Consider the following 27,693-nt stretch of genomic DNA (forward strand, 5'->3'; position numbering starts at 1 on the left):
TGCAACACGGGCGATAGTGAATGGACAGCCCATTTTACACCCACACCATTTTCTTTCCCACTGAAGTCAGTGTAACTCGGGCTGTCGATTCACCATCACTGTTTGGAGCGACCGTCAAAGAACAATTTCAAACCCCAGCCTCAGATTTTCACAGCAGCACTTTAAAGGGACCGTGCCCTGTCACTGCCATTCACTACTGAGATTAATACAGTCGTGCCCTGTCACTGCCATTCACTACTGAGATTAATACAGTCGTGCCCTGTCACTGCCATTCACTACTGAGATTAATACATGATGTGGAGATGCCGGTGATGGACTGGGGTTGACAATTGTAAACAATTTTACAACACCAAGTTATAGTCCAACAATTTTATTTTTAATCCCACAAGCTTTCGGAGGCTTCCCCCTTCCTCAGGTGGTGTGGAAAACCACCTGAGGAAGGGGGAAGCCTCCGAAAGCTTGTGGGATTAAAAATAAAATTGTTGGACTATAACTTGGTGTTGTAAAATTGTTTACAGATATTAATACAGTCGTGCCTGCCACTATTCTGATTCACTACTGTGATTAATACCACTACAATTCTGCAACTAAAGTGATAAAATTCTACAACTGAAGGAGACAATTAATTGGAACGCTACGAATTACAAGCAAACTCACCAAAAGCAGCTATTTTTAGCTTTAGTGACAGACCCTCACAAAGAAAATTACAAAGACCCCGGATCCTTAAAAGCAGCAAAGCACTGAGCTCCTGACATCATCAGAGGGACGGAGCCGGGAATTACATCATCAGAGGGGCGGATCCGGGAGTGACATCATAAGAGGGGCAGACCCGGGAGTGACATCATCAGAGGGGCAGACCCGGGAGTGACATCATCAGAGGGGCAGACCCGAGAGTGACATCATCAGAGGGGCAGACCAGAGAGTGACATCATCAGAGGGGCAGACCCGAGAGTGACATCATCAGAGGGGCAGACCCGAGAGTGACATCATCAGAGGGGCAGACCCGAGAGTGACATCATCAGAGGGGGCGGAGCCAGGAGTGACATCATCAGAGTGGCACTCCTGGAAGGCATCATTAAAAGGGCAGTCCTGGAAGTGACATCATCAGAGGGGGCAGACCTGGAATTGACATCATCATGGGGGCAGACCTGGAACTGACATCATCATGGGGGCAGACCTGGAACTGACATCATCATGGGGGCAGTCCCGGAAATGACATCATCATAGGGGCAGTCCCGGAAGTGACATCAACAGAGGGGCAGACCAGGAACTGACATCATCAGAAGGGCAGTCCCGGAAGTGACATCATCAGAAGGGCAGTCCTGGAAGTGACATCATCAGAGGGGTGGTCTGGGACCTGACATCATCAGAAGGGCAGACCTGGAAGTGACATCATTGGCAGGGAGGACCCGGAAATGACATCATCAGAGTGCCAATCCTGGAAGTGACATCATCAGAGGGGCAGACTTGGAAGTGACATCAGTCCCGAACAGGAAGTGATGTCACCGAGTCTCCGCTATCAGGATTAATTTAACAGTTTTAGGGATGTTTTTTTCCAACAATAAAATGCCGGAAACACGGGTTCAGTGAATGTGGTTTGAAATGTGTGTAAATGTGTCAGTGAGTCAGTGACCCGGTGAAATGACACAGTCCCGGCCTCGTAATCCAACTGAACTCGGATCCGGCTCTTAGACGGGATCAGTGGGAGGTCAGTGAAGTGGGAATTGTGACCGGTTCTGAGAGAAACACCAAACAAACCATAACATAAACACCAGGATTTACTGCTGTTCCCGAGACCAGACTCTCCCCCCTCTCTCTCTGCGCTCCGACACACAATCCCTATTCTCCAGTATTTCCCATCAGTCTCCACATCCCAGGAATGGGATCCTGAGGAGAAACTCTGGGAGCAGAGGACTTGGGGCCAGTCTTTAAACCTCTCTGGGTGAGGTGGGTAGGGCTGATCCTGTCCAGTCCGTGTTACTGATCTCAGATCATCCGACAGAACCAAGTTCCAGTTTGCTGTCTTTGGATCCAGGCTCATCGCTGACCTTTGCTCTAGAGAGGAGAGAAGAGATTGGTCAGACAGGGTTATTCCACTCCCATCAATGATTGACAGCTGCAGGGTGGGAGTGTCAGTATTTCCCAGACACCGTCAGCCCCATATCACCTTTTAGACTGTGTTCATCCCCTGTTAAATAAATGGCCTTTGATCAGAATCCCTGTTAAATAGCAGTGTGTGGGTCCCAGTGCTGTACACTCAGTGCAAACACTGCAGTGGAGACACACAGTAGCAGTCAGTTTAATCACACAAGCCCCTGGCACTGTGCACACGTTCTCCCAGACACAATGGAGGGGATTCACTGGCACACAACACATCCCACAGACTCACAGTAACAGCCCCACAATCTCAGCACTGGCTGTACTGGGAACACACAGCTCACAGGAGTGTGTCCTGGGCTCTCGTCCTCCTGTTACTGTTCCATCCTGAATACAGGAGTGTGCCCTGGGCTCTCTCCCTCCTGTTACTGTTCCATCCTGAATACAGGAGTGTGTCCTGAGCTCTCTCCCTCCTGTTACTAGTGTAGACGAAAACATAAAATCACAAAGCGATATTCATAGATTAGGTGAATGGGCAAAACTGTGACAAATGGAATTCAATGCAGACAAATGTGAGGTCATCCACTTTGGATCAAAAAAGGATAGAACAGGGTACTTTCTAAATGGTAAAAAGTTAAAAACAGTGGATGTCCAAAGGGACTTAGGGTTTCAGGTACATCGATCATTGAAGTGTCATGAACAGGTGCAGAAAATAATCAGTAAGGCTAATGGAATGCTGGCCTTTACATCGAGAGGACCAGAGTACAAGGGGGCAGAAGTTATGCTGCAGCTATACAAAACCCTGGTTTGACCACACCTGGAGTACTGTGAGCAGTTCTGGGCACCGCACCTTCGGAAGGACATATTGGCCTTGGAGGGAGTGCAGCGTAGGTTTACTAGAATGATACCCGGACTTCAAGGTTTAAGTTACGAGGAGAGATTACACAAATTGGGGTTGTATTTTCTCGAGTTTCGAAGGTTAAGAGGTGATCTGATCGAAGTTTATAAGATATTAAGGGGAACAGATAGGGTGGATAGAGAGAAACTATTTCCGCTGGTTGGGGATTCCAGGAGTAGGGGGCACAGTCTAAAAATTAGAGCCAGACCTTTCAGGAGTGAGATTAGAAAACATTTCTACACACAAAGGGTGGTAGACGTTTGGAACTCTCTTCCGCAAACAGCAATTGATACTAGCTCAATTGCTAAATTTAAATCTGAGATAGATAGCTTTTTGGCAACCAAAGGTATTAAGGGATATGGGCCAAAGGCAGGTATATGGAGTTCGATCACAGATCAGCCATAATCTTATCAAATGGCGGAGCAGACACGAGGGGCTGAATGGCCTACTCCTGTTCCTATGTACTATTCCATCCTGCTCACAGTTCTGATTAAAGTTTCCATTAGTTTCCACACAGCAGTGAGAATTCAGTTGTGAATTGAGATGAATCCGATGTCCCTTCTGTACATTAAACTGTTGCTCCCTGTTCACTCTGATTTCACCAACACTCCCTCTGGCCCTGGGTCTCAGACTTGGACCAATTCCGAGCTGCGAGGAGGGAACAGGCACAGGAACTTGACCCTCGAATCCCTCGCACCGAACCCAAGACTGAAGAAACATCACCCAGAAAGAAAGGGTTAAATAGAAATTATGAACAGTGTGATCCCCTGTGATATAAACACACCTTGGAATATTCCCGCTCTCCCCCTGATCCCTGTCGACTGCTCGATGACGATCCCTGGGACAGGGGCTGCCCCTGTGGACCTGATTCAGCCCCCTCCCCAGAGCACAGATACTGACAGCCCTGTGAGGGACAGTGTCCCTTTAAGAGACACTCTAATTGACAGTGTGTAACCACGCCCCTACCTGACCCATGGGGGGTGAAGCTTTGGCCCATTCCAGTGAGGAATGTTTAAAGCAGGTGTCACTGGCGACTGAGGATTAATCTCAGGCTCCTGATCCACACACACAGGGACCTGATATTAAAGTTTAGGGATATTCCCAGCTGTCTGAACACAACTAACCCGACCTGCTAACTGGCCATAACTTTCCAAACATCCGTAGATACGGGGGGTGGTGCCAGAGGACTGGAGAATCGCAAATGTTACACCCTCTTTTGAACAAGGGTGGAAGGATAAACCCAGCAACTATAGGCCAGTCAGTTTAACCTCAGTGGTGGGGAAACTTTTAGAACCGATAATCCGGGACAGAATTAACAGTCACTTGGTCAAGTGTGAATTGAATAGAGAAAGCCAGCACGGATTTGTCAAAGGCAAATCGTGTTTAACTGACCTGATGGAGCTATTTGATGAGGTAACAGAGAGGGTCGATGAGGGTAATGCAGTTGATGTGGTGTATATGGACTTCCAAAAGGCGTTTGATAAAGTGCCGCATGGTAGGCTTATCATCAAGATTTCGGCCCATGGAATAAAGGGGGCAGTGGAAACATGGATACAGAATTGGCTCAGTGACAGAAAACAGAGAGTAGTGGTGAACGGTTGTTTTTCGGACTGGAGGGTGGTGTACAGTGGTGTTCCCCAGGGGTTGGTGCTGGGACCACTACTTTTCTTGACATATCTTCTTCTTTGGCAGTCCCTCAGGGTCGAGGATGACTTGCTTCCACTCCGGGAGGGTGGGTTCTGCGGTGGCTGAATAGTCCAATCCTGGAGCCGCAGACTCTGCCACAGGTGGGGCAGGTAGTGTTTGATAAGGTGGGTGGGTGAGACGCTCTGGATTCTGTGCGCTCTTTTTGCTGCTTACGCTTGGCCTCTGCGTGCTCCACTCGGTGACGCTCGAGGTAATTGGCGCCTTTGTGGATGCTTCTTCTCCAGTTTGGGCGATTTAGGGCAAGCGATTCCCACGTGTCAGTGGGGATGTTGTATTCTTTTTAGGGAGGCTTTGAGAGTGTCCGTCTCGCGTTTCCTCTGCCCTCCTAGTGATCGCCTGCCATCGCGGAGCTCGGAGTAGAGCACTTGTTTCGGGAATCTTGTGTCGGGCATGCGGACAATGTGGCCCGCCCATCGCAGCTGGTTGAGCGTGACCAGTGCCTCGATACTGGGGATGAACCTTTATAATTCACTGGTTCGGCCACAACTGGAGTACTGTGTCCAGTTCTGGGAACCGCACTTCAAGAAAGATGTGAAGGCCTTACAGAGGGTGCAGAAAAGATTTACGAGAATGGTTCCAGGGATGAGGGACTTTAGTTACGTGGATAGACTGGAGAAGCTGGGGTTGTTCTCCTTGGAACAGAGATGGTTGCGAGGAGATTTGATGGAGGTATTCAAAATCATGAAGGGTCTAGACAGAGTAAATAGAGAGAAACTGTTACCATTGGCAGAAGGGTCAAGAATGAGAGGACATCGATTTAAGGTGATTGGCAAAAGAACCAAAGGTGATACGAGGAAAAACTTTTTTACACAGCGAGTGGTTAGGATCTGGAATGCACTGCCCGAGGGGGTGGTGGAGGCAGATTCAATCATGGCCTTCAAAGGGAAACTGGATAACTACTTGAAAGGAAAAAATCTGCAGTGGTACAGGGAAAGGGCGGGGGAACGGGACGAGCTGGATTGCTTTTGCATAGAGCCGGCGTGAACTCGATGGGCCGAGTGGCCTCCTTCCGTGCTGTAACCTTTCGATGATTCTATACTGGCAGTCCCCTATAGAATCATACAGCACAGAAGGAGGCCATTCAGCCCATCGTGCCTGTGCCGGCTCTTTGAAAGAGCTATCCAATTAGACCCACTTCCCCGCTCTTTCCACATAGCCCTGCAAATTTTTCCTTTTCAAGTATTTATCCAATTCCCTTTTGAAAGTTATTATTGAATCTGCTTCCACCGCCCTTTCAGGCAGCGCATTCCAGATCAGAACAACTCGCTGTAAAAAAAATTCTCCAAATCTCCCCTCTGGTTCTTTTGCCGATTACCTTAAATCTGTGTCCTCTGGTTACCGACCCTCCTGCCATTGGAAACAGTTTCTCCCTTTCTACTCTAGGAAAATCACTCAAAATTTTGAACTCCTCTATTAAATCTGCCCTTAACCTTCTCTGCACTCAGGATAAATGAGCAGGTAATGGAGAGCAAGTTGGCTGCAAAACAGAAAAGAGAGTAGGGGTTAAGGGTAGTTACTCAGACTGGCAAAAGGTGGGAAGTGGTGTTCCCCAGGGATCGGTGCTGGGACCACTGTTGTTCACAATTTACATTAATGATTTGTATTTGGGAATTGGAAGTACAATTTCAAAATTTGCGGACGACACCAAATTGGGGGGTGTGGTTAATACAAAGAAAGAATGTGTCAAAATACAAGAGGACATTAATAAACTTACAGAGTCGGCTGTAATTGGCAAATGAATTGCAATATAGATAAGTGTGAGGTGGTGCATTTTGGTAGGAAGAATAAAGAGGCCACAAACTGCTTGTTCAATAAGAGTCCAAATGGGGTAGAGGAGCAAAGGGATCTGGGGGTACAGACACACAAATCACTAAAAGTAGCGACACAGGTTCATAAGGCCATAAAAAGCAAATCAAGCACTGGGGTTCATTTCTAGATGGGTAGAATTGAAAAGCAAAGAAGTTATGTTAAACTTATATAAAATCTTGGTTAGACCACACTTGGAGTATTGTGAACAGTTCTGGTCTCCATATTATAAATAGTGTATAGAGGCATTGGAGAGGGTGCAAAAAAAGATTCACAAGGATGATATCAGAACTGAGAGGATAAACTTATCAGGAAAGGCTGAACAGGCTGGGACTCTTTACTCTAGAAAAGAGAAGGCTGAGGGGTGACCTGATAGAGGTTTTTAAGATAATGAATTGTAAACAATTTTACAACACCAAGTTATAGTCCAGCAATTTTATTTTAAATTCACAAGCTTTCGGAGGCTTCCTCCTTCCTCAGGTAAATGAACATTTACCTGAGGAAGGAGGAAGCCTCCGAAAGCTTGTGAATTTAAAATAAAATTGCTGGACTATAACTTGGTGTTGTAAAATTGTTTACAATTGTCAACCCCAGTCCATCACCGGCATCTCCACATCATAAGATAATGAAGGGGTTTGATAGGGTAGACGTAGAGAAAATGTTTCCACTTGTGGGGGAGTCCAAAACTCGAGGTCATCAATAGGAAATAGTCGCGAATAAATCCAGTAGGGAATTCAGGAGAAACCTCTTTACCCAGAGAGTGGTGAGAATGTGGAACTCACCACCACAAGGAGCAGTTCAGGCAAATAGCACAGATGTATTGAAGGGAAAGCTCGATAAACACATGATGGAGAAAGGAATAGAAGGATATCCTGATAGGGTGAGATGAAGTAGGGAGAGGGGAGGCCCGTGTGGAGCATAAATGCCGGCATGGACCAGTTGGGCCGAATGGCCTGTTTCTGTGCTGTAGACTTGATGTAACTCGATGTAAAGAGAACAATCCCAGTTTCTCTAATCTCTCCACATAACTGAGGTCCCTCATCCCTGTACCATTCTATACATCTCCTCTGCACCCTCTCCAAGGCCTCGACATAAATAGCATTACACAGAATGAACAGCAGAGAAACAGGCCATTCGGCCCAACTGGTCCATGCTGGTGTTAATGCTCCACACGAGCCTCTTCCCTCCGACTTGATTTAACCCTTTCAGTGTATCCTTCTATTCCTTTCCCCCTCATGTCTAGCTTCCCCTTAAATGTATCTGTGTCTTCACCTCAACTGCTCCTTGTGGTAGCGAGTTCCACATTCTCACCACTCTCTCAGTAAAGAAGATTCTCCTGAGTTCCCTATTGGATTTATTAGTCAGGAATCTTACAACACCAGGTTATAGTCCAATAATTTTATTTCAAAATCACAAGCTTCCGTAGATTATCTCCTTCGTCAGGTGAGTAGTGAATGAGATGTTCTCAAATCGCATATGTTATATTAGGCTGGGACACCAAATCATGGATTTATTAGTGACTATCTTATATTTATGACCCCTAGTTTTGGTCTCCCCACAAGTGTAAACATCTTCCTTACGTCTACCCTGTCAAACCCCTTCATAATCTGAAAGACCTCTATCAGGTCACCCCTCAGCCTTCTCTTTTCGAGAGAAAAGAGCCCCAGCCTGTTCAACCTTTCCTGATATTTATAACCTTTCAGTTCTGGTATCATCCTTGTGAATCTTTTTTGCACATTATCCAGTGCCTCTATATCCTTTTTATAATATTGAGACCAGAACTGTGCACCGTACTCCAAGTGTGGTCTATCCAAGATATATGGAGACCAGAACAGTGCACAGCATAGAATCATAGAAAAGTTATGGCACAGAAGGAGGCCATTCGGCCCATCGTGTCCACGCCGACCGAAAATGAGCCACCCAGCCTAATCCCACTTTCCAGCACTTGGCCCGTAGACTTGTAGTTACGACACTTCAGGTGCACATCCTGGTACTTTTTAAATGAGTTGAGGGTTTCTGCCTCTACCACCCTCTCAGGCAGTGAGTTCCAGACCCCCATCGCCATTGGGTGAAATTGTTTTCCTCAGCTCCCGTCTAATCCTTCTACCAATCAGTTTAATCTATGTCCCCTGGTTACTGACCTCTCTGCGAAGGGAAACAGGTCCTTCCCATCCACTCTATCAAGCCTTCTCATAATTTTGTACACCTCAGCCTCCTCTGTTCCAAAGAGAACAACCCCAGCCTGTCCAATCTTTCCTCATAGCTAAAGTTCTCCAGTCCTGGCAACATCCTCGTAAATCTCCTCTGTACCCTCTCCAGTGCAATTACATCCTTCCTGTGATGTGGTGACCAGAATTGTGCACAGTGCTCCAAGTGTGGTCTAACCAAGGTATATGGTGACCAGAACTGTGCACAGTGCTCCAAGTGTGGTCTAACCAAGGTTTGATACAAGTTTAACATAACTTCCCCACTTCTCCATTCAGATGTCCTCAGTACACACCGCCTTCCTCCTCTTTCAGTCCAATCAGTATATTGATCGTAATCCCCCTGGAAATCTTATTTTAAATGATTCAATAACAGTTTCTTCATGTCTCAGACAAGCCCAGCCAACGGCAATCATCTCTAACCTGAGGGCTTTAATCTAAGTGCCTCCTCACCTCTTGAAATTCTTAACCTTGACATCTCTCCTAAAGTGTGGTGCCCAGAATTGGAGAAAAGCTGCACGTTCTTACTTATCATTCCCAATATGTCGGAGTGGTACTTTTCCGATCCATTCAGCCTCTTCTGGATAAGTTCAGATATATTGGACAGGTTCAGGGTGAGCGCTGGAACATCTGGGTCTGTGACTCTCTGAGTCTCAGTCACTCTGTAATGAAAGAGGAGAGAATGTTTTTATCAGTGGGGACATTTCAGATCAGAAACCCAAAGGGGAACGAGTGATCAGTGCAACAACCTGCACCCCTTCTAATGCTCGTACTGACACCCCGCAGCAACCCATCCTGAGAATGGCAGAATCCCGGGATTTGCAGTCTCCCTGCATTCACACTGATCTCCACACGAGCAGTGGGATCCTGGTTTGCTGTCACTTCAGCTCAGTTTGTGATTTTCAAAGCCGTCTGTGTTCAGTCCAGTTTCTCTGTACTGGAGTCCTTATCTTTCTATTATTAATAATTATTATTATCCCGAGGGTCTCCAGTCTGTGCTCTCCCCTCTCTGCAGGAACACACTCACTACGATCATGTGAAGTGAGGAGAGGAGAAGGAACAGCCTCCCAGGGACCTGGGATCGGTGGGATTCCCTCACAGAGTGTCCAGTCACACTGACATTACTGGGACATTTCAGCACACACTCATTTCTCTGTTAGTGGATAGAATGAGCCAATCACAAGACATTTTACTGTCACTCTGACACTGGGACCTGCCCCTCTCCTCATTTCTCCATGGGCTGGTTGATAGAACAAGCCAATCACACAGCACTTCCTGACCCAATGGAATAAAGCTGTCACTGACACACATGGAGCCTTTAGGAAGCCTCGGTTAGATACAGGTCACTGCAGGTTTCTCTCACTCTCAATTCCTGTCTAACAGGTTCCTGAGAAGCTCGACACACCGATGGAACAGCCCATCTCACTCCCATTTCCCACAGGCTGCCTGAGCCAAGAACCCCTCAAACCACAGTTAAACATCACTCAATATTCGCCCCATTTGAAAGCCCCTGATCTGGGGAGGTTTCCAAGCGGTGATTCTACTTTCACTCCTCCCAGATACAGGTGAAGGTTCCCTATCAGCAGCAGGTACTGTATGACTGAGAGGAACTTACCTGGAAAGGAGCTGCTTCGAGTTCTGTGAATAAAGAGAGGAGATCAAATCAGTCAATAGAATCATAGAATCATACTGCACAGGAGGAGGCCATTCTGCCCATCGTGCCTGTGCTGGCTCTTTGAAAGAGCTATCCAATTAGTCCCACTCCCCCTGCTCTTTCCCCATAGTCCTGCAAACTTTTCCCCTTCAAGTATTTATCCAATTCCCTTCTTGAATCTGCTTCCACCGCCCTTTCAGTCAGTGAATTCCAGATCAGAACAACTTGTTCCGTAAAAACAATTCTCCTCATGCTGCCTCTGGTTCTTTTGCCAATTACCTTAAATCTGTGTCCTCTGGTTACTGGCCCCCCTGCCAATGGAAACAGTTTCTCCTTATTTACTCGATCAAAACCCTTCATGATTTGAACACCTCTATTAAATCTCCCCTTAACCTTCTCTGCTCGAAGGAGAACAATCCCAGTTTCTCCAGTCTCTCCCCACATAACTGAAGTCCCTCATCCCTGGTACCATTCTAGTAAATCTCCTCTGCACCCTCTCTAAGGCCTTCACATCCTTCCTAAAGTGCGGTGCCCAGAATTGGACACAATACTCCAGCTGGGACCTAACCAGTGATTTATAAAGGTTTAGAATAACTTCCTTGCTTTTGTACTTCAAGCCTGTTTATAAAGCCCAGGATCTCGTATTCTTTTTTTAACAGCTTGATCAAATTGTCTTGATCACCTTCAAAGATTTCTGTAGATGATGCCCCAGGTCTCTCTGTTCCTGCACCCCCTTTAAAATTGTACCATTTAGTTTATATTGCTTCTCCTCATTTTTCCTTCCAAAATGCATCACTTCACACTTCTCTGCATTAAATTGCATCTGCCATGTGTCCGCCCATTTCACCAGTCTGTCTCTGTCCTCCTGAAGTCTGTTACTATCCTCCTCACTGTTTACTACATTTCCAAGCTTTGTGTCAGCCGCAAACATTGAAATTATGTTCTGTATACCCAAGTCCAGATCATTAATATATATCAAAAAGAGCAGTGAAATGCCATAGCATACAAGGCTACGGACCAAATGCTGGAATATGGGATTAGAGTAGACAGGGCTTGATGGCCGGCGCGGACACGATGGGCCGAAGGGCCTCTATCCGTGCTGTATAACTCTATGACTCCTAATACTGACCCCTGGGGAACACCACTGTAAACTTCCCTCCAATCTGATGAACAACCGTTCACCACTACTCTCTGCTTTCTGTCCCTTAGCCAATTTTGTACCCACGCTGCCACTGTCCCTTTAATCCCATGGGCTTCAATTTTGCTAACAAGTCAATTATGTGGGACGCAGAAAAATGCAAAGTGACACATTTCGGTAGGAAGAACGAGGAGAGGCAATATAAACTAAAGAGCACAACTCTAAAAGGGGTACAGGAACAGAGAGATCTGGGGGTTTATGTGCACAAATCATTGAAGGTGGCAGGGCAGGTTGAGGAAGCGATTAATAAAGCATTCAGGATCCTGGGCTTTTCAATAGAGGCATAAAGTACAAAAGTATGGAAGTCATGATGACCCTTTATGAAACACTGGTACGGCCACAACTGGAGCATCGTGTCCAGTTCTGGGCACCGCACTTTAGGAAAGATGTGAAGGCCTTAGGGAGGGTGCAGAGGAGATTTACTAAAATGATTCCAGGGATGAAGGACTTTAGTTACATGGATAGACAGAAGAAGCTGGGTTTGTTCTCCTTGGAACAGAGATGGTTGCGAGGAGATTTGATAGAGGTATTCAAAATCATGAAGGGTCTCGACAGAGTAGATAGAGAGAAACTGTTCCCATTGGTGGAAGGGTCAAGAATGAGAGGACATAGATTTAAGGTGATTGGCAAAAGAACCAAAGGTGACAGGAGGAGAAACTTTTTTACACAGCGATTGCTTAGGATCTGGAATGCACTGCCCGAGGGGGTGGTGGAGGCAGATTCAATCATGGCCTTCAAAAGCGAATTGGATAAATATTTCAAAGGAAAAAAAATTGCAGGGCTACGGGAATAGGGCGGGGGAGTGGGACTAGCTGCATTGCTCTTGCAGAGAGCTGATGCGGACTCGATGGGCCGAATGGCCTCCTTCCTTGCTGTAACCTTTCTATGATTCTATGATTTATCATATGCCTTCTGAAAGTCCATATACACAACATCAACCGCACAACCCTCATCAGATCTCTCAATTATTTTTAAATCATAGAATGATAGTATGAAATAGCACAGAAGGAGGCCATTCAGCCCATCGTGCCTGTGCTGGCTCTTTGGTAGAGCTATCAAATTAGTCCGACTCCCCCGCTCTTTCCCCATAGCCCTGTAAATTTTACCCCTCCAAATATTTATCCAATTCCGTTTTGAAAGTTATTATTGAATCTGCTTCCACCGCCCTTTCAGGCAGCGCATTCCGGATCAGAACAACTCGCTGTAAAAAAAAATCTCCAAATCTCACCTCTGATTCTTTGTCCGATCATCTTAAATCTGTGTCCTCTGGTTACCGAACCTTCTGCCACTGGAAACAGTTTCTCCTTATTTACTCTATCAAAACTCTTCATGAGTTTGAACACCTCTATCAAATCTCCCCTTAACCTTCTCTGCTCGAAGGAGAACAATCCCAGCTTCTCCAGTCTCTCCACATAACTGAAGTCCCTCATCCCTGGTCCCATTCTAGTAAATCTCCTCTGCACCCTCTCTGAGGCCTTGACATCCTTCCTAAAGTGCAGTGCCCAGAATTGGAGACAATTCTCCAGCTGGGGCCCAACCAGTGTTTTATAAAGGTTTAGCACAACTTCCTCGCTTTTATAATCCATGCCACTGTTTATAAAGCCAAGGATAAGAACATCAGAAACAGGAGCAGGAGTAGGCCAATCGGCCCCTCGAGCCTGCTCCGCCATTCAATAAGATCATGGCTGACCTGATCCTAACCTCAAATCTAAATTCATGTCCAATTTCCTGCCCGCTCCCCGTAACCCCTAATTCCCTTTACTTCTAGGAAACTGTCTATTTCTGTTTTAAATTTATTTAATGATGCAGCTTCCACAGCTTCCTGGGGCAGCAAATTCCACAGACCTACTACCCTCTGAGTGAAGAAGTTTCTCCTCATCACAGTTTTGAAAGAGCAGCCCCTTATTCTAAGATTATGCCCCCTAGTTCTAGTTTCACCCATCCTTGGGAACATCCTCACCGCATCCACCCGATCAAGACCCTTCACAATCTTATATGTTTCAATAAGATCGCCTCTCATCCAGTGTGATTTTTTAACATCCTCCTCACCTTGTCCTGCCACCTTCAAAGATTTGTGTACGTACACCCCCAGGTCTCTCTGTTCCTGCACCCTCTTTAAAATTGTACCATTTAGTTTATTTTGCCTCTCCTCATTCTTCCCACCAAAATACATCACTTCACACTTCTTTGCATTAAATTGCATCTGCCATGTTTCTGCCCATTTCACCAGTCTGTCTATGTCCTCCTGAAGTCTGTTACTATCCTTCACATCGTTTACTACATTTCCGAGTTTTGTGTCACCTGCAAGCTTTGAAATTATACCCTCTGCACCCAAGTCCAGGTCATTAATATATATCAAAAAGAGCAATGGTCCTGATACTGACCCCTGGGGGACACCACTGTGAACTTCCCTCCAGTCTGAAAAACAACCGTTCACCACTACTCTCTGCTTTCTGTCTCTGAGCATATCTCGTGTCCACACTGCCACTGTCCCTTTAATCCCATGGGCTTCAATTTTGCTCACAAGTTTTCATCGAAGAATTCAATCAAGTTAGTCCGACACGATTTGCCTTTAATAAATCTGTGTTGTCTGTCGTTTATTATCCCATTTTCTTCCAAGTAACAATTAATTTTGTCTTGGATTATTGTCTCTAGAAATTTGCCCACCATCGACGTTAGGCTGACTGGCCTGTAGTTGCCGGGTTTATCCCTCTCCCCTTTTTTGAACAGAGGTGTAACATTTGCAATCCTCCAGTCCTCTGCCAGAGCCTCCACCATTTCCACCCTTACTTCCCTCAGCAACCGAGGATGCATCCCACCCGGACCGGGTGACTTTTCTACTTTGAGAGCTGCCAACCCTTTTAGTACTTCCTCTTTATCTATTTTAATCCTCTCCAGTTTCTCTCCCCCTCCTCCTTTACTGTAAGATTGGCAGCATCCTCTTTAGTGAGGACCGATGCAAAGTATTCATTTCGTACCTCAGCCATTCCCTCTGCCTCCACAAGAAGGTTTCCTTTTTGTTCTTAGTCAGCCCCACCTTTCCTTCAACTACCCTTCTACACTTTGTAAGTTTCGAAAAGACTTTATATTACCCGCTAATCTTTCCTCATACATTATCTTTGCCCCTTTCATTTCCTTTTCCAGTTCTCCTCTGCACTTTCTGTATTCTGTTTGATTCTCTACTGTGATTACTGTCTATTATGAACCAAACATTTATTATAAGCTTCCTTTTCCTGCTCATTTTAATCTCTATTTCTTTAATCATCCAGGGAGCTCCAGCTTTGGATGCCCTTCCTTTCCCCCTCACAGGAATGTCTCTAGTCTGTACCCAAACTATCTCCTCTTTGAAGGCCTCCCATTGCTCATTTACTGCTTTACCTGACAATCTTTGATTCCAACCCACCTGGGCCAGATCCCTTTTCAACTCACTGAAATTAGCCCTCCTCCAGTTGAGTATTTTTACATTTGGTTGTTTCTTGTCCTTTTCCATTACTTTTCTAAACCTAATGATATTGTGATCACTGTTTCCCAAATGCTCCCCCACTGAAACATGCTCCACTTGCCCCACTTCATTCCCCAGAACTAGATCCAGCACTGCTTCCTTCCTCATTGGGCTGGAAACATATTGAAGAAAGTTCTCCTGAACACATTTGGGGAATTCCTCCCCCTCTTTGCCCTTTACTCTGTTTTTTCCCCAGTCTATATTCGGATAATTGAACTCCCCCATTATCACTATTCGATTGTTGACACAACAAACAAATCAACACGCAATGAAACCAAACCGTGAATTTGGGATTGAGAGTAAAGAGTTCAGTGTATAACAGTAGGTGGGGCCAGTCACAGGAATGGGGAATAATGCAACATTTCACTGCACTCCATCCTGGGGCAGCACCAACACTCCTGGGGCAGGGCTGAGGGGGCAGCACCAACACTCCTGGGGCAGGGCTGAGGGGGCAGCACCAACACTCCTGGGGCAGGGCTGAGGGGGCAGCACCAACACTCCTGGGGCAGGGCTGAGGGGGCAGCACCAACACTCCTGGGGCAGGGCTGAGGGGGCAGCACCAACACTCCTGGGGCAGGGCTGAGGGGGCAGCACCAACACTCCCGGGGCAGGGCTGAGGGGGCAGCACCAACACTCCCGGGGCAGGGCTGAGGGGGCAGCACCAACACTCCCGGGGCAGGGCTGAGGGGGCAGCACCAACACTCCCGGGGCAGGGCTGAGGGGGCAGCACCAACACTCCCGGGGCAGGGCTGAGGGGGCAGCACCAACACTCCCGGGGCAGGGCTGAGGGGGCAGCACCAACACTCCCGGGGCAGGGCTGAGGGGGCAGCACCAACACTCCCGGGGCAGGGCTGAGGGGGCAGCACCAACACTCCCGGGGCAGGGCTGAGGGGGCAGCACCAACACTCCCGGGGCAGGGCTGAGGGGGCAGCACCAACACTCCCGGGGCAGGGCTGAGGGGGCAGCACCAACACTCCCGGGGCAGGGCTGAGGGGGCAGCACCAACACTCCTGGGGCAGGGCTGAGGGGGCAGCACCAACACTCCCCATTCCCCAGACATGACCCTGTTTATATTGAAGATGTACCTGAATAAAGGAGAGAGGGTCCCTCTGTAGCAGACTCTGGTATTCTCCATCTATTAATGTCATCTGTTCCATCCTCTTGTTTAATGCTTCAGAACAGCTTCTAATCTGTGAGAGAGCTCGGAGCCCCTCCTCATCGATCAGTTTCAGTGCGTATTCTTCATCTTCTTCCAGCTGTCTCCTCCAGTCAGAGTAGCTCTTCGATAGCTTTCCTTTCAGCTCATTGTTTCGTGTCTGAAACCCAAACCAACTCTCATTACAAACGGCCCTTCCACACAGCTCTTACCCTGAGCACACGGCACTTTCCAAGGACGGGACAGTTTGTTTCAATCACTACTCGATCACCCGTTAAAGATAGACAAGCAGTGGGTGGTGTCTACTGGGAGAGAAAACGGAGTTTAACGAGTGTTGCCTTGAGCCTTGAGTTTAAAAGAAAGAGCACTGTATTTAGACTGTGTATGGCACTGCCACCTGGTCCATCCACACCTGGAGTGATGGGTCCAGTTTTGGTGCCCACACCTGGTGAAGGAGATCAAGACTCTGGAGAGGACGGTGGCCAGAATGACACGTAGTCTGATGGATTTAATTCTGAGGATCGGCTCCAAGAGGGAGGGTCATTTAGAGAAAGGCAGGCCGGGACGGACAGGATTGAGGTTTTTAAAATGATGGAGGGATTATTGGACTCACTGGTTGGGTGAGGTATTGAGATGGATCGGGATGGTAGGACCAGAGGGTCTGTGTATAAAATCCATAGGCACAGAGTTAGGTTGGACACCAGAGTCCTCGATCTCTGGAACAGACTCCCTGAACATGTGGGGGGTTTGGAGTCACTCCCACCCTTTAAAAGGGAGCTGGGGAGGAATTTCCCAGAGTTTTTCCTGAATTAGTTGCAGATTCCAGAGTAAATCCAGTCCCACTTTTCCCTACCTTTATTTCAGCTTCTGATCTCTCCAAGTCTCGCTGTTTGCTGGAACAATTCTGCTGGACTCCCCGAAGCCTCTCGATTTCTCTCTCCAATTCTTCCTGTAAAGGCAATTGGAAAGTTTTCAAAAGGGATTCAAACTGGGATTTAAAGGGGAAATGATTCCGTTCCAGGAGTGACCCCACTGGGTGTGGATAGAAAGTGGTTTGGGGGATTCTCAGTGTCTGGGCCCTGAGCAGAAATATTCCCTTCTGTGGCTCTCAGTAAAGAGGCGCTCCCTGCCCTGTATAAACTGAGTGACCACACACACCGGCTTCTTTTCACACTGACACACCGTGTGCTGCATTTTCACACGGACTCAGCTCCTCCATTTCCAGGAATCAGCCGAGGGGAAAGGGAGACAGACTCAGTCACACCAGCATTTCTCAAACACCAATTCCCTCTTGTTGTGAGAAACAGTTTCCCCCCCCAGCCCCAGAGTCACTCCCCGTGGGTGTCCCTCACTCCCCCCACCGGTGATGGTCCTCTCCCTGCTGGTCAGATGGCAGAATACCCCAGCGTTACACAGGGCTCCAACATGCTCTGCTCTACAGCCCTATGCCATGGAGTGCCAGTTCTCACAGGTGCCCATGAGAATCCATACGCAGTGCCCCTTTAATGAAAATGCTTACATAGTCAGTAATACTCGAAGCTAGGATTGCTTATGTGGCAAAGTAGAAACAGGAGTTACTTAGAAGCCAGCATACTGTGGGTCAGGACAAGGGGCCCCATCAAGGCTGATAGTTATATGCTGAGTTTGTTAGATATAGAGGTCTGTTGATGCTCATCATGGAAGAGACCTGACAGGACTCGGGAGTCTCTGGTGTGAGTGTCTTGGTACAGCCAGTTAATCAATAAAAGCAATAAGCTGATCAAGGCTGGAAACATTCCAAGCTAGTAGGTAAGAGTGGAGAAGGACCACGAAGGCATTCCAAACTGGGAGATAAGAATACATTCATCTGTGTCTGTCAATGTTGCATGTTCAGGCCCCTGTACTACCTGTGATTGGCCGGTAATTATGTAACCTTACATGGCCTACCGATGCCCCGCTGATGATTGGTGTGGACCCTGGCTGTACAGGTGCCCACCTCCTCTGATAAATGTATAAAAGTGTGAACTCCTGTATGTAACTTGTCTTGTTCTGTTAGGATCGACACGGCTCTGTCCGGAGTCAAAATCGATGCTAGAGACCAAGCCCCGCGGTAAATAAAATTGTGTTGAATTTAAAGACGTATTCGATTTCAGTTTTTGCTGAACCAGACTGAGGGGAAAGAATCGAGTTCATCACCCACACAGTGAATTACTGAGCTCCACAATGCCCTCACCAGGAGGGGCTGAGTGTGGGTGAGGGGCAGTCACCCTGGCTCACTCTCACACCCCTCCCAGTGCCCACCCTGTTCTCTCAGACAGACTGTAAGAGAAAGGGGAGGGAGCATCTGACTGACAAAAAACAAACAGCCGTAAACCCAGACCCGGGGCAGAAAGAAAACTCTGGGCTAAATCAGCACTGTCTGCAATCAGTTCGAATTAATGTTCGTTATTAACAGGAAAACTCTCCCTCACTGTATTTAATATCAGGAATTGTGTCACTCACCTTAATTGCAGCTCGTGCCTGATCGAGGCTCAGCAGTGTGTGGGATTTATGTTTCCCTGTTATTACACAGGAAACACACACACACTCTGCATCATCTTTACAGTAGAATTCAAAGACCTTCTTATGGTCAAGGCACTGTCTCTCTGTAAGGTCAGCCGTAGGCTCGATTAGGGTGTGATCTTTCAAGGCCTCTTTCCGTAAATGTGGATTTAAATGAAGGGAGCAAAAGGAAGCTTCACATTTCAGACACGTCTTCACAGCTGGGGTTGGATTTTCTTCACAGCAATCACACATGACACGGCCTGAATCAGCAGGAGGCTGTGAGCGATTGTATTTCTCCACGATATTACACAGCGTGAAGTTTCTCTCCAGACTGGGCCTGGGGTTGAATTTCCGGCGACACTGAGGGCACTCAAACCCTTCTGGGCCTGCTGTCTGGGCCCAAACTCCCTCAATACATTTCAAACAGAAACTGTGCACACAGGGTAATATCACCGGGTCCTGGTACACCTGGAGACACACAGCACAGGTTAATTCATCCTCGAAAGCTCCGGGCTCCATTCCTACAACACCTGAAAGAGTTTTCACACAGCACAGAGAGAGAGAGAGAGGAACCAGAGCAGGAAGTGAAATTCTAATAAACACTCAGTGCAAGGAGTGACAAAGTTAGTTTCACTTTCGTGACTCACTTTGGTTGAAGATTAACCCTTTCAGGCCTGCAGTAGCAGCTCAGAAAAACAAAATTGCAATTTTACAATCTGGAGCCAGAATACAGCAAGCTGGGCTCAGTAAACACAAACCGAAAACTAATCAGCTCAGACCAGACCCTAAATGGTTTAACAAATGATTTAAAACTGATATAAAGAGGAACAATAACCTTCACAAATCCCCCAGAGAGGAAAGGGAAGGAGCTCTCTGGGAGGAATAGAAAAATATACAGAAAAAGTTAAAATGTTCATTGGTGGGAAAGTGAGCTGTGAGGAGGACACAGAAAATCTGCAAAGGGATATAGACAGGTTAAGTGAGTGGGCGAGAAAGTGGCAGATGGAATATAATGTGGGGAAATGTGAGGTTATTCACTTTTGTCGGAAGAATAGAAAAACAGAATATTGCTTAAATGGTGAGAAACTATTAAATGTTGGTGTTCAGAGAGATCTGGGTGTCCTCGTACAAGAAACACAAAAGTTAGCACACAGGTACAGCAGGCAATTAGGAAGGCAAATGGAATGTTGGCCTTAATTGCAAGAGGGTGGAGTACAAGAGTAAGGAAGTCTTACTGCAATTATACAGGGCTTTGGTGAGACCTCACCGGAATACTGTGTTCAGTTTTGGTCTCCTTATCTACGGAAGGATATACTTGCCTTAGAGGTTCACTAGATTAATTCCTGGAATGAGAGGGTTGTACTCTGAGGAGAGATTGAGTAGAATGGGCCGATACACTCTGGAGTTTAGAAGAGAGATGATCTCATTGAAATATATTAGATTCTGAGGGGGCTTGAGAGGGTAGATGCTGAGAGGTTGTTTCCCCTGGCTGGAAAGTCTAGAACTCGGGGGCAAAGTCTCAGGATAAGGGGTCGGCCATTTAAGACTGAGATGAGGAGGAATTTCTTCACTCAGAGGGTTGTGAATCTTTGGAATTCTCTACCCCAGAGGACTGTGGATGCTGAGTCATTGAGTATATTCAGGGCTGAGATAGTCAGATTTTTGGGTTCTAGGGGAATCAACAGATCTGGGGATTGGGCAGGAAAGTGGAGTTGAGGTTGAAGATTAGCCGTGATCTTATTGAATGGCGGAGCAGGCTTGAGGGGCCCTATGGCCTACTCCTGCTCCTATTTCTTATATTCTTATCAGTGGTTAAAGAGAGATGAAGAAAAGTAAAGCAGCAGAGGCTACAAGTCTTAGTAAACTCGACACGAAACATGTCCGACCAACACAGAGCTGCAAACCAACAAAGACAAAAGAATGTTGGACAACAAATCCAAAACAGGAGAATACAGTCAGAGGAAGTCATGGTCAAACTGTCCAGGGCTCTGGTCAGACCCACTCGAGCACTGTGTCCAGTTCTGGTCAGACCCACTCGAGCACTGTGTCCAGTTCTGGTCAGACCCACCCCGAGCACTGTGTCCAGTTCTGGTCAGACCCACCCCGAGCACTGTGTCCAGTTATGGTCATATGAACATAGGAGCAGGAGGAGGCCATTCAGCCCCTCCAGCCTGTTCTACCATTCAATTAGATCATGGCTGATCTGTATCTTAACTCCATCTAACCCTTAATACCCTTACCGAACAAAAATCTATCAATCTCAGTTTCCAAATTTTCAATTGACCCCCAGCCTCAACGGCTTTTTGGGGGAGAGAGTTCCAGATTTCCACTTCCCTTTGTGTGAAGAAATGCTTCCTGACATCACCCCTGAACGGCCGAGCTCCAATTTTAAGATTATTCCCCCTTGTTCTGGACTCTCCCACCGCAGGAAATGGTTTACATAAGAACATAAGAACATAAGAAATTGGAGCAGGAGTAGGCCAATCGGCCCCTCGAGCCTGCTCCGCCATTCAATAAGATCATGGCTGATCTGATCCCAACCACAAATCTAAAGAACACAAGAAGTCGGAGCAGGACCCGGCCACATAGCCCCTGGGCCCTCTGCGCCACCCACAGGGCATTGACCGATCCGAACTCAGCTTCATGTCCAATTTCCTGCCCGCTCCCCATAACCCCTAATTCCCTTTACTTCTAGGAAACTGTCTATTTCTGTTTTAAATTTATCTAATGATGTAGCTTCCACAGCTTCCTGGGGCAGCAAATTCCACAGACCTACCACCCTCTGAGTGAAGAAGTTTCTCCTCATCTCAGTTTTGAAAGAGCAGCCCCTTATTCTAAGATTATGCCCCCTAGTTCTAGTTTCACCCATCTTTGGGAACATCCTTACTGCATCCACCCGATCAAGACCCTTCACAATCTTATATGTTTCAATAAGATCGCCTCTCATTCTTCTGAACTCCAATGAGTAGAGTCCCAATCTACTCAACCTCTCCTCATATGTCCGCCCCCTCATCCCCGGGATTAACCGAGTGAACCTTCTTTGTACTGCCTCGAGAGCAAGTATGTCTTTTCTTAAGTATGGAGACCAAAACTGTATGCAGTATTCCAGGTGCGGTCTCACCAATACCTTATATAACTGCAGCAATACCTCCTTGTTTTTATATTCTATCCCCCTAGCAATAAAAGCCAACATTCCGTTGGCTTTCTTGATCACCTATCCATCCTATCCATCCTATCAAATCCCTTTATCATTTTAAATATTCAATTAGATCACCCCTTAATCTTCTATACCCTGGGAATATGAGCCTAGTGTGTGCAGCCTGGCCTCATAATTTAACCTTTCCAGCCCCGATATAAGAACATAAGAACTAGGAGCAGGAGTCGGCCATACGGCCCCTCGAGCCTGCTCCGCCATTCAATCAGATCATGGCTGATCTTCTACCTCAACTCCACTTTCCCGCCCTAATAAGAACATTCTGGTGAATCTGTGCTGCACCCCCTCCAGGGCCAATATATCCTTCCTGAGGTGCGGTGCCCAGAACTGAACCCAGTCTCCAGATGTGGTCTGACCAGAGCTCTGTACAGCTGGAACATCACTTCCTCCCCTTTGTATTCCAGCCCCCGAGATAAAGGTGAACATCCCATTCGTCATTTTAATTATTTTTTGTACCTGTCCACTGGCGTTTAGTGATTTCTGTACTTGGACCCCTAAATCTCTCGGCTCCTCCACAGTTCCCGGCTTCTCACCATTTAGAAAATACTCTGATCGATCTTTCTTCGGTCCAAAGTGAATGACCTCACACTTCCCCACATTGAACTCCATCTGCCCCAGTTTTGCCCACTCACTGAATCGACCAATGTCCCTTTGCAACTTTCTCCTCCCATCTACACTATTTACTGTGTCACCTAACTTAGTGTCGTCAGCAAACTGAGATACACGGCTCTCTATTCCTTCATCCAAGTCACTGATAAATATAAATTTAACCCTGACTGATTCTTTGTCCTGCCCCAGTTTAATGAGACCGAGACCATGTGGAGCCCACGGTCAACACATCAGACCAGTTACACTTTACCCACTAAACCATGGGCAGGGGGGCTTCAATAACTGATTGCTCGGTCTCTGAAAGGAACCAGGAATGCTCACTAATATTTCACCTTCAATTCCTTTAGTGTCAGCGTGTGTACACTGTTTCTCCGTTTTTAGATTAAAGACATTTCGACAAAATGGCATCTGTACTTTGAATAAAACAAATTGCTGGCAATAAACAGCAGAACTGACTCAGGATCCCACCCAAAACGTTGCCCCTCAGATGCTGCCTGACCGGTGCAGAGCTCAGTTGGTAACATGTTCTATTCTGGGACTAGAGAGTTGTGCGACTTGCTGGGGCTCGGGAGTTTGAGCTCATGATCCAAGCTGCCACTCCAGGGCAGTGCGGAGGGAGTGCTGCTTTGTCTGGATTCCCGGGCCTTCTCCTTCACGCCTCGTGAGAGGAGGTGAGAAGGCCCCAAACAGCAGGTGAGTGCCTTTATCGCAGGGCTTGTGGGCCCGGAGGAGCAGGAGTGCTTCCCCCAGGCCCAACAAGCTTCCCTGGGGCAACCCCTCCGCCCCTCGATCTCCGACCCCCCCACGATCTCTGACCCCCCACGATCTCCGACCCCACCACGATCTCCGACCCAACCACGATCTCCGACCCCCCCACGATCTCTGACCCCACCACGATCTCCGACCCCCCCATAATCTCCAACACCCCCCACAATCTTCGACATGGCCCAAGATCTCCGACCTCCCACAATCTCCAACCCACGATCTCCAACCTGCCCCTAAAATCTCCGACCCCCCCCCCCCCACCCCGAGGATCTCCGACCCCACCATGTTCTCCGACCTCCCCCACGATCTCCAACCTGATCCATGATCTCTGACCCCCCCACACCATCTCCGACGCCTTGGCAGCCCCTGTGCCAGTAATATCCGGGCAGGCACTTGTCACACTTGGGCCCTGCTGTCCCCTCCTTACAGTCACAATATCCCGTCTCATTACAGCGATCATGGAGTGAGCCATAGGGGTGACACTGACAGTCTGCAGAAACAAGACAACACACACACTGCACATGGCTGTTCCCAATAAAACCCATCGACACAACCTCAGGGACACAAATGACTCGGGCCCAGGACAGGGGACGAGCCGACTCTGGGGGGAAACAAGTCTCCAACAGTTTACAAACAGCGTCAATCGTCCACACACTGATTGGACACGGCCCGTGTTCCACTCCTTGGGGCGACTGCACACAATTAACGCAGGTTATTACATCGATTTTGTTTACATAGAATTTACAGCACAGAATCAGGCCATTCGGCCCAACTGGTCTATGGCAGCGTTTAGACTCCACATGAGCCTCCTCCCACCCCTCTTCATCTAACTGTATCAGCAAATCCTTCCATTCCTTTCTCCCTCACGTGTTTATCTCACTTCACCTTAAATACATCTTTTCGTTGCAGTGAGGTTCTGTAACCTGGAGCTTGGCTTCTCACCGACCCTGTACAGTTCACGTGATGTTGTTCATCTGTCCCACTGACCCAGACCCACACCCCACTGACCCAGACCCCCACCGAGACCCCACTGACCCAGACCCCCACCGAGACCTCACTGACCCAGACCCACACCGAGACCCCACTGACCCAGACCCCCACCGAGACCCCACTGACCCAGACCCACACCGAGACCCCACTGACCCAGACCTACACCGAGACCCCACTGACCCAGACCCACACCGAGACCCCACTGACCCAGACCCACACCGAGACCCCACTGACCCAGACCCACACTGAGACCCCACTGACCCAGACCCACACCGAGACCCCACTGACTCAGACCCACACCGAGACCCCACTGACCGAGACCCACACCGAGACCCCACTGACCCAGACCCACACCGAGACCCCACTGACCCAGACCCACACTCCACTGACCCAGACCCACACCGAGACCCCACTGACCCAGACCCACACCGAGACCCCACTGACCCAGACCCACACTCCACTGACCCAGACCCACACCGAGACCCCACTGACCCAGACCCACACCGAGACCCCACTGACCCAGACCCACACCGAGACCCCACTGACCCAGACCCACACCGAGACCCCACTGACCCAGACCCACACTCCACTGACCCAGACCCACACCGAGACCCCACTGACCCAGACCCACACCGAGACCCCACTGACCCAGACCCACACCGAGACCCCACTGACCCAGACCCACACCCCACTGACCCAGACCCACACCGAGACCCCACTGACCCAGACCCACACCGAGACCCCACTGACCCAGACCCACACCGACAACCCACTGACCCAGACCCACACCGACAACCCACTGACCGAGACCCACACCCCACTGACTCAGACCCACACCGACAACCCACTGACCCAGACCCACACCGACAACCCACTGACCGAGACCCACACCCCACTGACCCAGACCCAGACCGAGACCCCACTGACCCAGACCCACACCGACACCCCACTGACCCAGACCCACACCGAGACCCCACTGACCCAGACCCACACCGACACCCCATTGACCCAGACCCACACCGAGACCCCACTGACCCAGACCCACACTCCACTGACCGAGACCCACACCGAGACCCCACTGACCCAGACCCACACCGAGACCCCACTGTCCCAGTCCCACACCGAGACCACACTGACCCAGACCCACACCCCACTGACCCAGTCCCACACCGAGACCCCACTGACCCAGACCCACACCCCACTGACCCAGACCCACACCGAGACCCCACTGACCCAGACCCACACCGAGACCCCACTGACCCAGACCCACACCGAGACCCCACTGACCCAGACCCACACCCCACTGACCCAGACCCACACCGAGACCCCACTGACCCAGACCCACACCCCACTGACCCAGACCCACACCGAGACCTCACTGACCCAGACCCACACCGAGACCCCACTGTCCCAGTCCCACACCGAGACCCCACTGTCCCAGTCCCACACCGAGACCCCACTGACCCAGACCCACACCGAGACCTCACTGACCCAGACCCACACCGAGACCCCACTGTCCCAGTCCCACACCGAGACCCCACTGTCCCAGTCCCACACCGAGACCCCACTGTCCCAGTCCCACACCGAGACCCCACTGTCCCAGTCCCACACCGAGACCCCACTGTCCCAGTCCCACACCGAGACCCCACTGTCCCAGTCCCACACCGAGACCCCACTGTCCCAGTCCCACACCGAGACCCCACTGTCCCAGTCCCACACCGAGACCCCACTGACCCAGACCCACACCCCACTGCCCCAGACCCACACCCCACTGCCCCAGACCCACACCCCACTGCCCCAGACCCACACCCCACTGCCCCAGACCCACACCCCACTGACCCTGACTCACACCCCACTGCCCCAGACCCACACCCCACTGACCCTGACTCACACCAAGACCCCACTGACCCAGACCCACACCCCATTGACCCACACCGAGACCCCACTGACCCAGTCCCACACCGAGACCCCACTGACCCAGTCCCACACCGAGACCCCACTGACCCAGTCCCACACCGACACTCCAGGAACAGGGAATGAGAGGTAACATTCAAAGTTTGATGTGTGAATTGTGAAGTTTGATGTGTAACAGGAAGTGAGTGTGACAAGAGAGGAGTGCAGCAGTAAGTGTGACGCTTACACAAAGTGTGCAATATAAATAAGACTTCTGATTGATTCCTGGTGAATCTCGATGGCCTTTGACAGATGAACCAAAATGTGTTCTCACTGTGTTTGTTGAAATGGGCCAGAATGGCAGGGGGACATGTGCGAATGTTCACTACAGCGCCACAGATGCTGGGAGGACTGAATAGCAAGTGAAACAATATTCTCCATTAAAAAGTTATTGGAACAGGCGTTATCAATTTTAGTAAAGTGTTATTGAACCATGGCAACAGGACGTCTTGTGAATTTCTGTATCGACACAACCTACTCCTGGATTATAATTTTATTTTTGTGGTTTAGCAGAAATGATATTGAAATGTATTCCCTGTATCCAGAAGATGTTCCTGCTCCTGGTCTGTTGAATACATAGATAGGAGTTTACACTGAATGTTTCATGGTCTTTCAGATATAAATTGGGGCCAACATCTCTTGTGCTGAGATCTGACAGATTGTTACCCTGGCAACAGAGGAAATCACTCACTGAAAATAAGTGAAACGGAAGCAACAAAACCAACATCACGTGTTCTGAGTTTAGTTGAGACTAAACTATGAAGCTTTTTTTTTATTCGTTCATGGGATGTGGGTGTCGCTGGCGAGGCCGGCATTTATTGCCCATCCCTAAATGCCCTTGAGAAGGTGGTGGTGAGCCGCCTTCTTGAACCACTGCAGTCCGTGTGGTGAAGGTTCTCCCACAGTGCTGTTAGGAAGGGAGTTCCAGGATTTTGACCCAGCAACGATGAAGGAACGGCGATATATTTCCAAGTCGGGATGGTGTGTGACTTGGAGGGGAACGTGCAGGTGGTGTTGTTCCCATGTACCTGCTGCCCTTGTCCTTCTAGGTGGTAGAGGTCGCAGGTTTGGGAGGTGCTGTCGAAGAAGCCTTGGCAAGTTGCTGCTGTGCATCCAGTAGATGGTACACACTGCAGCCACAGTGCGCCAGTGGTGAAGGGAGTGAATGTTTAGGGTGGTGGATGGGGTGCCAATCAAGCGGGCTGCTTTGTCCTGGATGGTGTCGAGCTTCTTCAGTGTTGTTGGAGCTGCAGTCATCCAGGCAAGTGGAGAGTATTCCATCACACTCCTGACTTGTGCCTTGTAGATGGTGGAAAGGCTTTGGGGAGTCAGGAGGTGAGTCACTCGCCGCAGAATACCCAGCCTCTGACCTGCTCTTGTAGCCACAGTATTTATATGGCTGGTCCAGTTAAATTTC

General features: G+C 48.7%; 1 protein-coding gene across 2 annotated transcripts; it reads right to left on the reverse strand.

The window, feature by feature from the left end:
• Positions 1–486: 486 nt before the first annotated feature.
• LOC137318735 (E3 ubiquitin/ISG15 ligase TRIM25-like) lies at positions 487–19,333 on the reverse strand. Of its 2 annotated transcripts, none has more exons than XM_067981404.1 (6): positions 18,704–19,333; positions 17,076–17,171; positions 16,152–16,382; positions 10,328–10,350; positions 9,241–9,374; positions 487–2,055 (listed from the first exon to the last, which is right to left on the reverse strand). In XM_067981404.1, exons 1-6 carry the CDS (start codon positions 19,262–19,264, stop codon positions 1,526–1,528), a joined length of 1,575 nt encoding a protein of 524 aa, XP_067837505.1. In that variant the 5' UTR covers positions 19,265–19,333; the 3' UTR covers positions 487–1,525. The 2 variants fall into 2 exon arrangements, with proteins under 2 accessions (XP_067837505.1, XP_067837504.1); XM_067981403.1 differs by having other exon boundaries at positions 9,166–9,374.
• Between the last annotated feature and the right edge of the window lie 8,360 nt (positions 19,334–27,693).

This window comes from Heptranchias perlo, unplaced genomic scaffold (assembly GCF_035084215.1).
Source record: "Heptranchias perlo isolate sHepPer1 unplaced genomic scaffold, sHepPer1.hap1 HAP1_SCAFFOLD_724, whole genome shotgun sequence".
NCBI classification, from domain to species: domain Eukaryota; kingdom Metazoa; phylum Chordata; class Chondrichthyes; order Hexanchiformes; family Hexanchidae; genus Heptranchias; species Heptranchias perlo.

Excerpts from the sequence above, each read along its gene's own strand:
- LOC137318735 (XM_067981403.1), bottom strand. The coding sequence starts at position 19,264 with ATGGAGCCCGGAGCTTTCGAGGATGAATTAACCTGTGCTGTGTGTCTC. Across the intron at positions 17,172-18,703 it reads AGGCACGAGCTGCAATTAAG|GAAGAATTGGAGAGAGAAAT; the intron begins GTGAGTGACACA and ends TTGCCTTTACAG. Across the intron at positions 16,383-17,075 it reads GATCAGAAGCTGAAATAAAG|ACACGAAACAATGAGCTGAA; the intron begins GTAGGGAAAAGT and ends TTTGGGTTTCAG.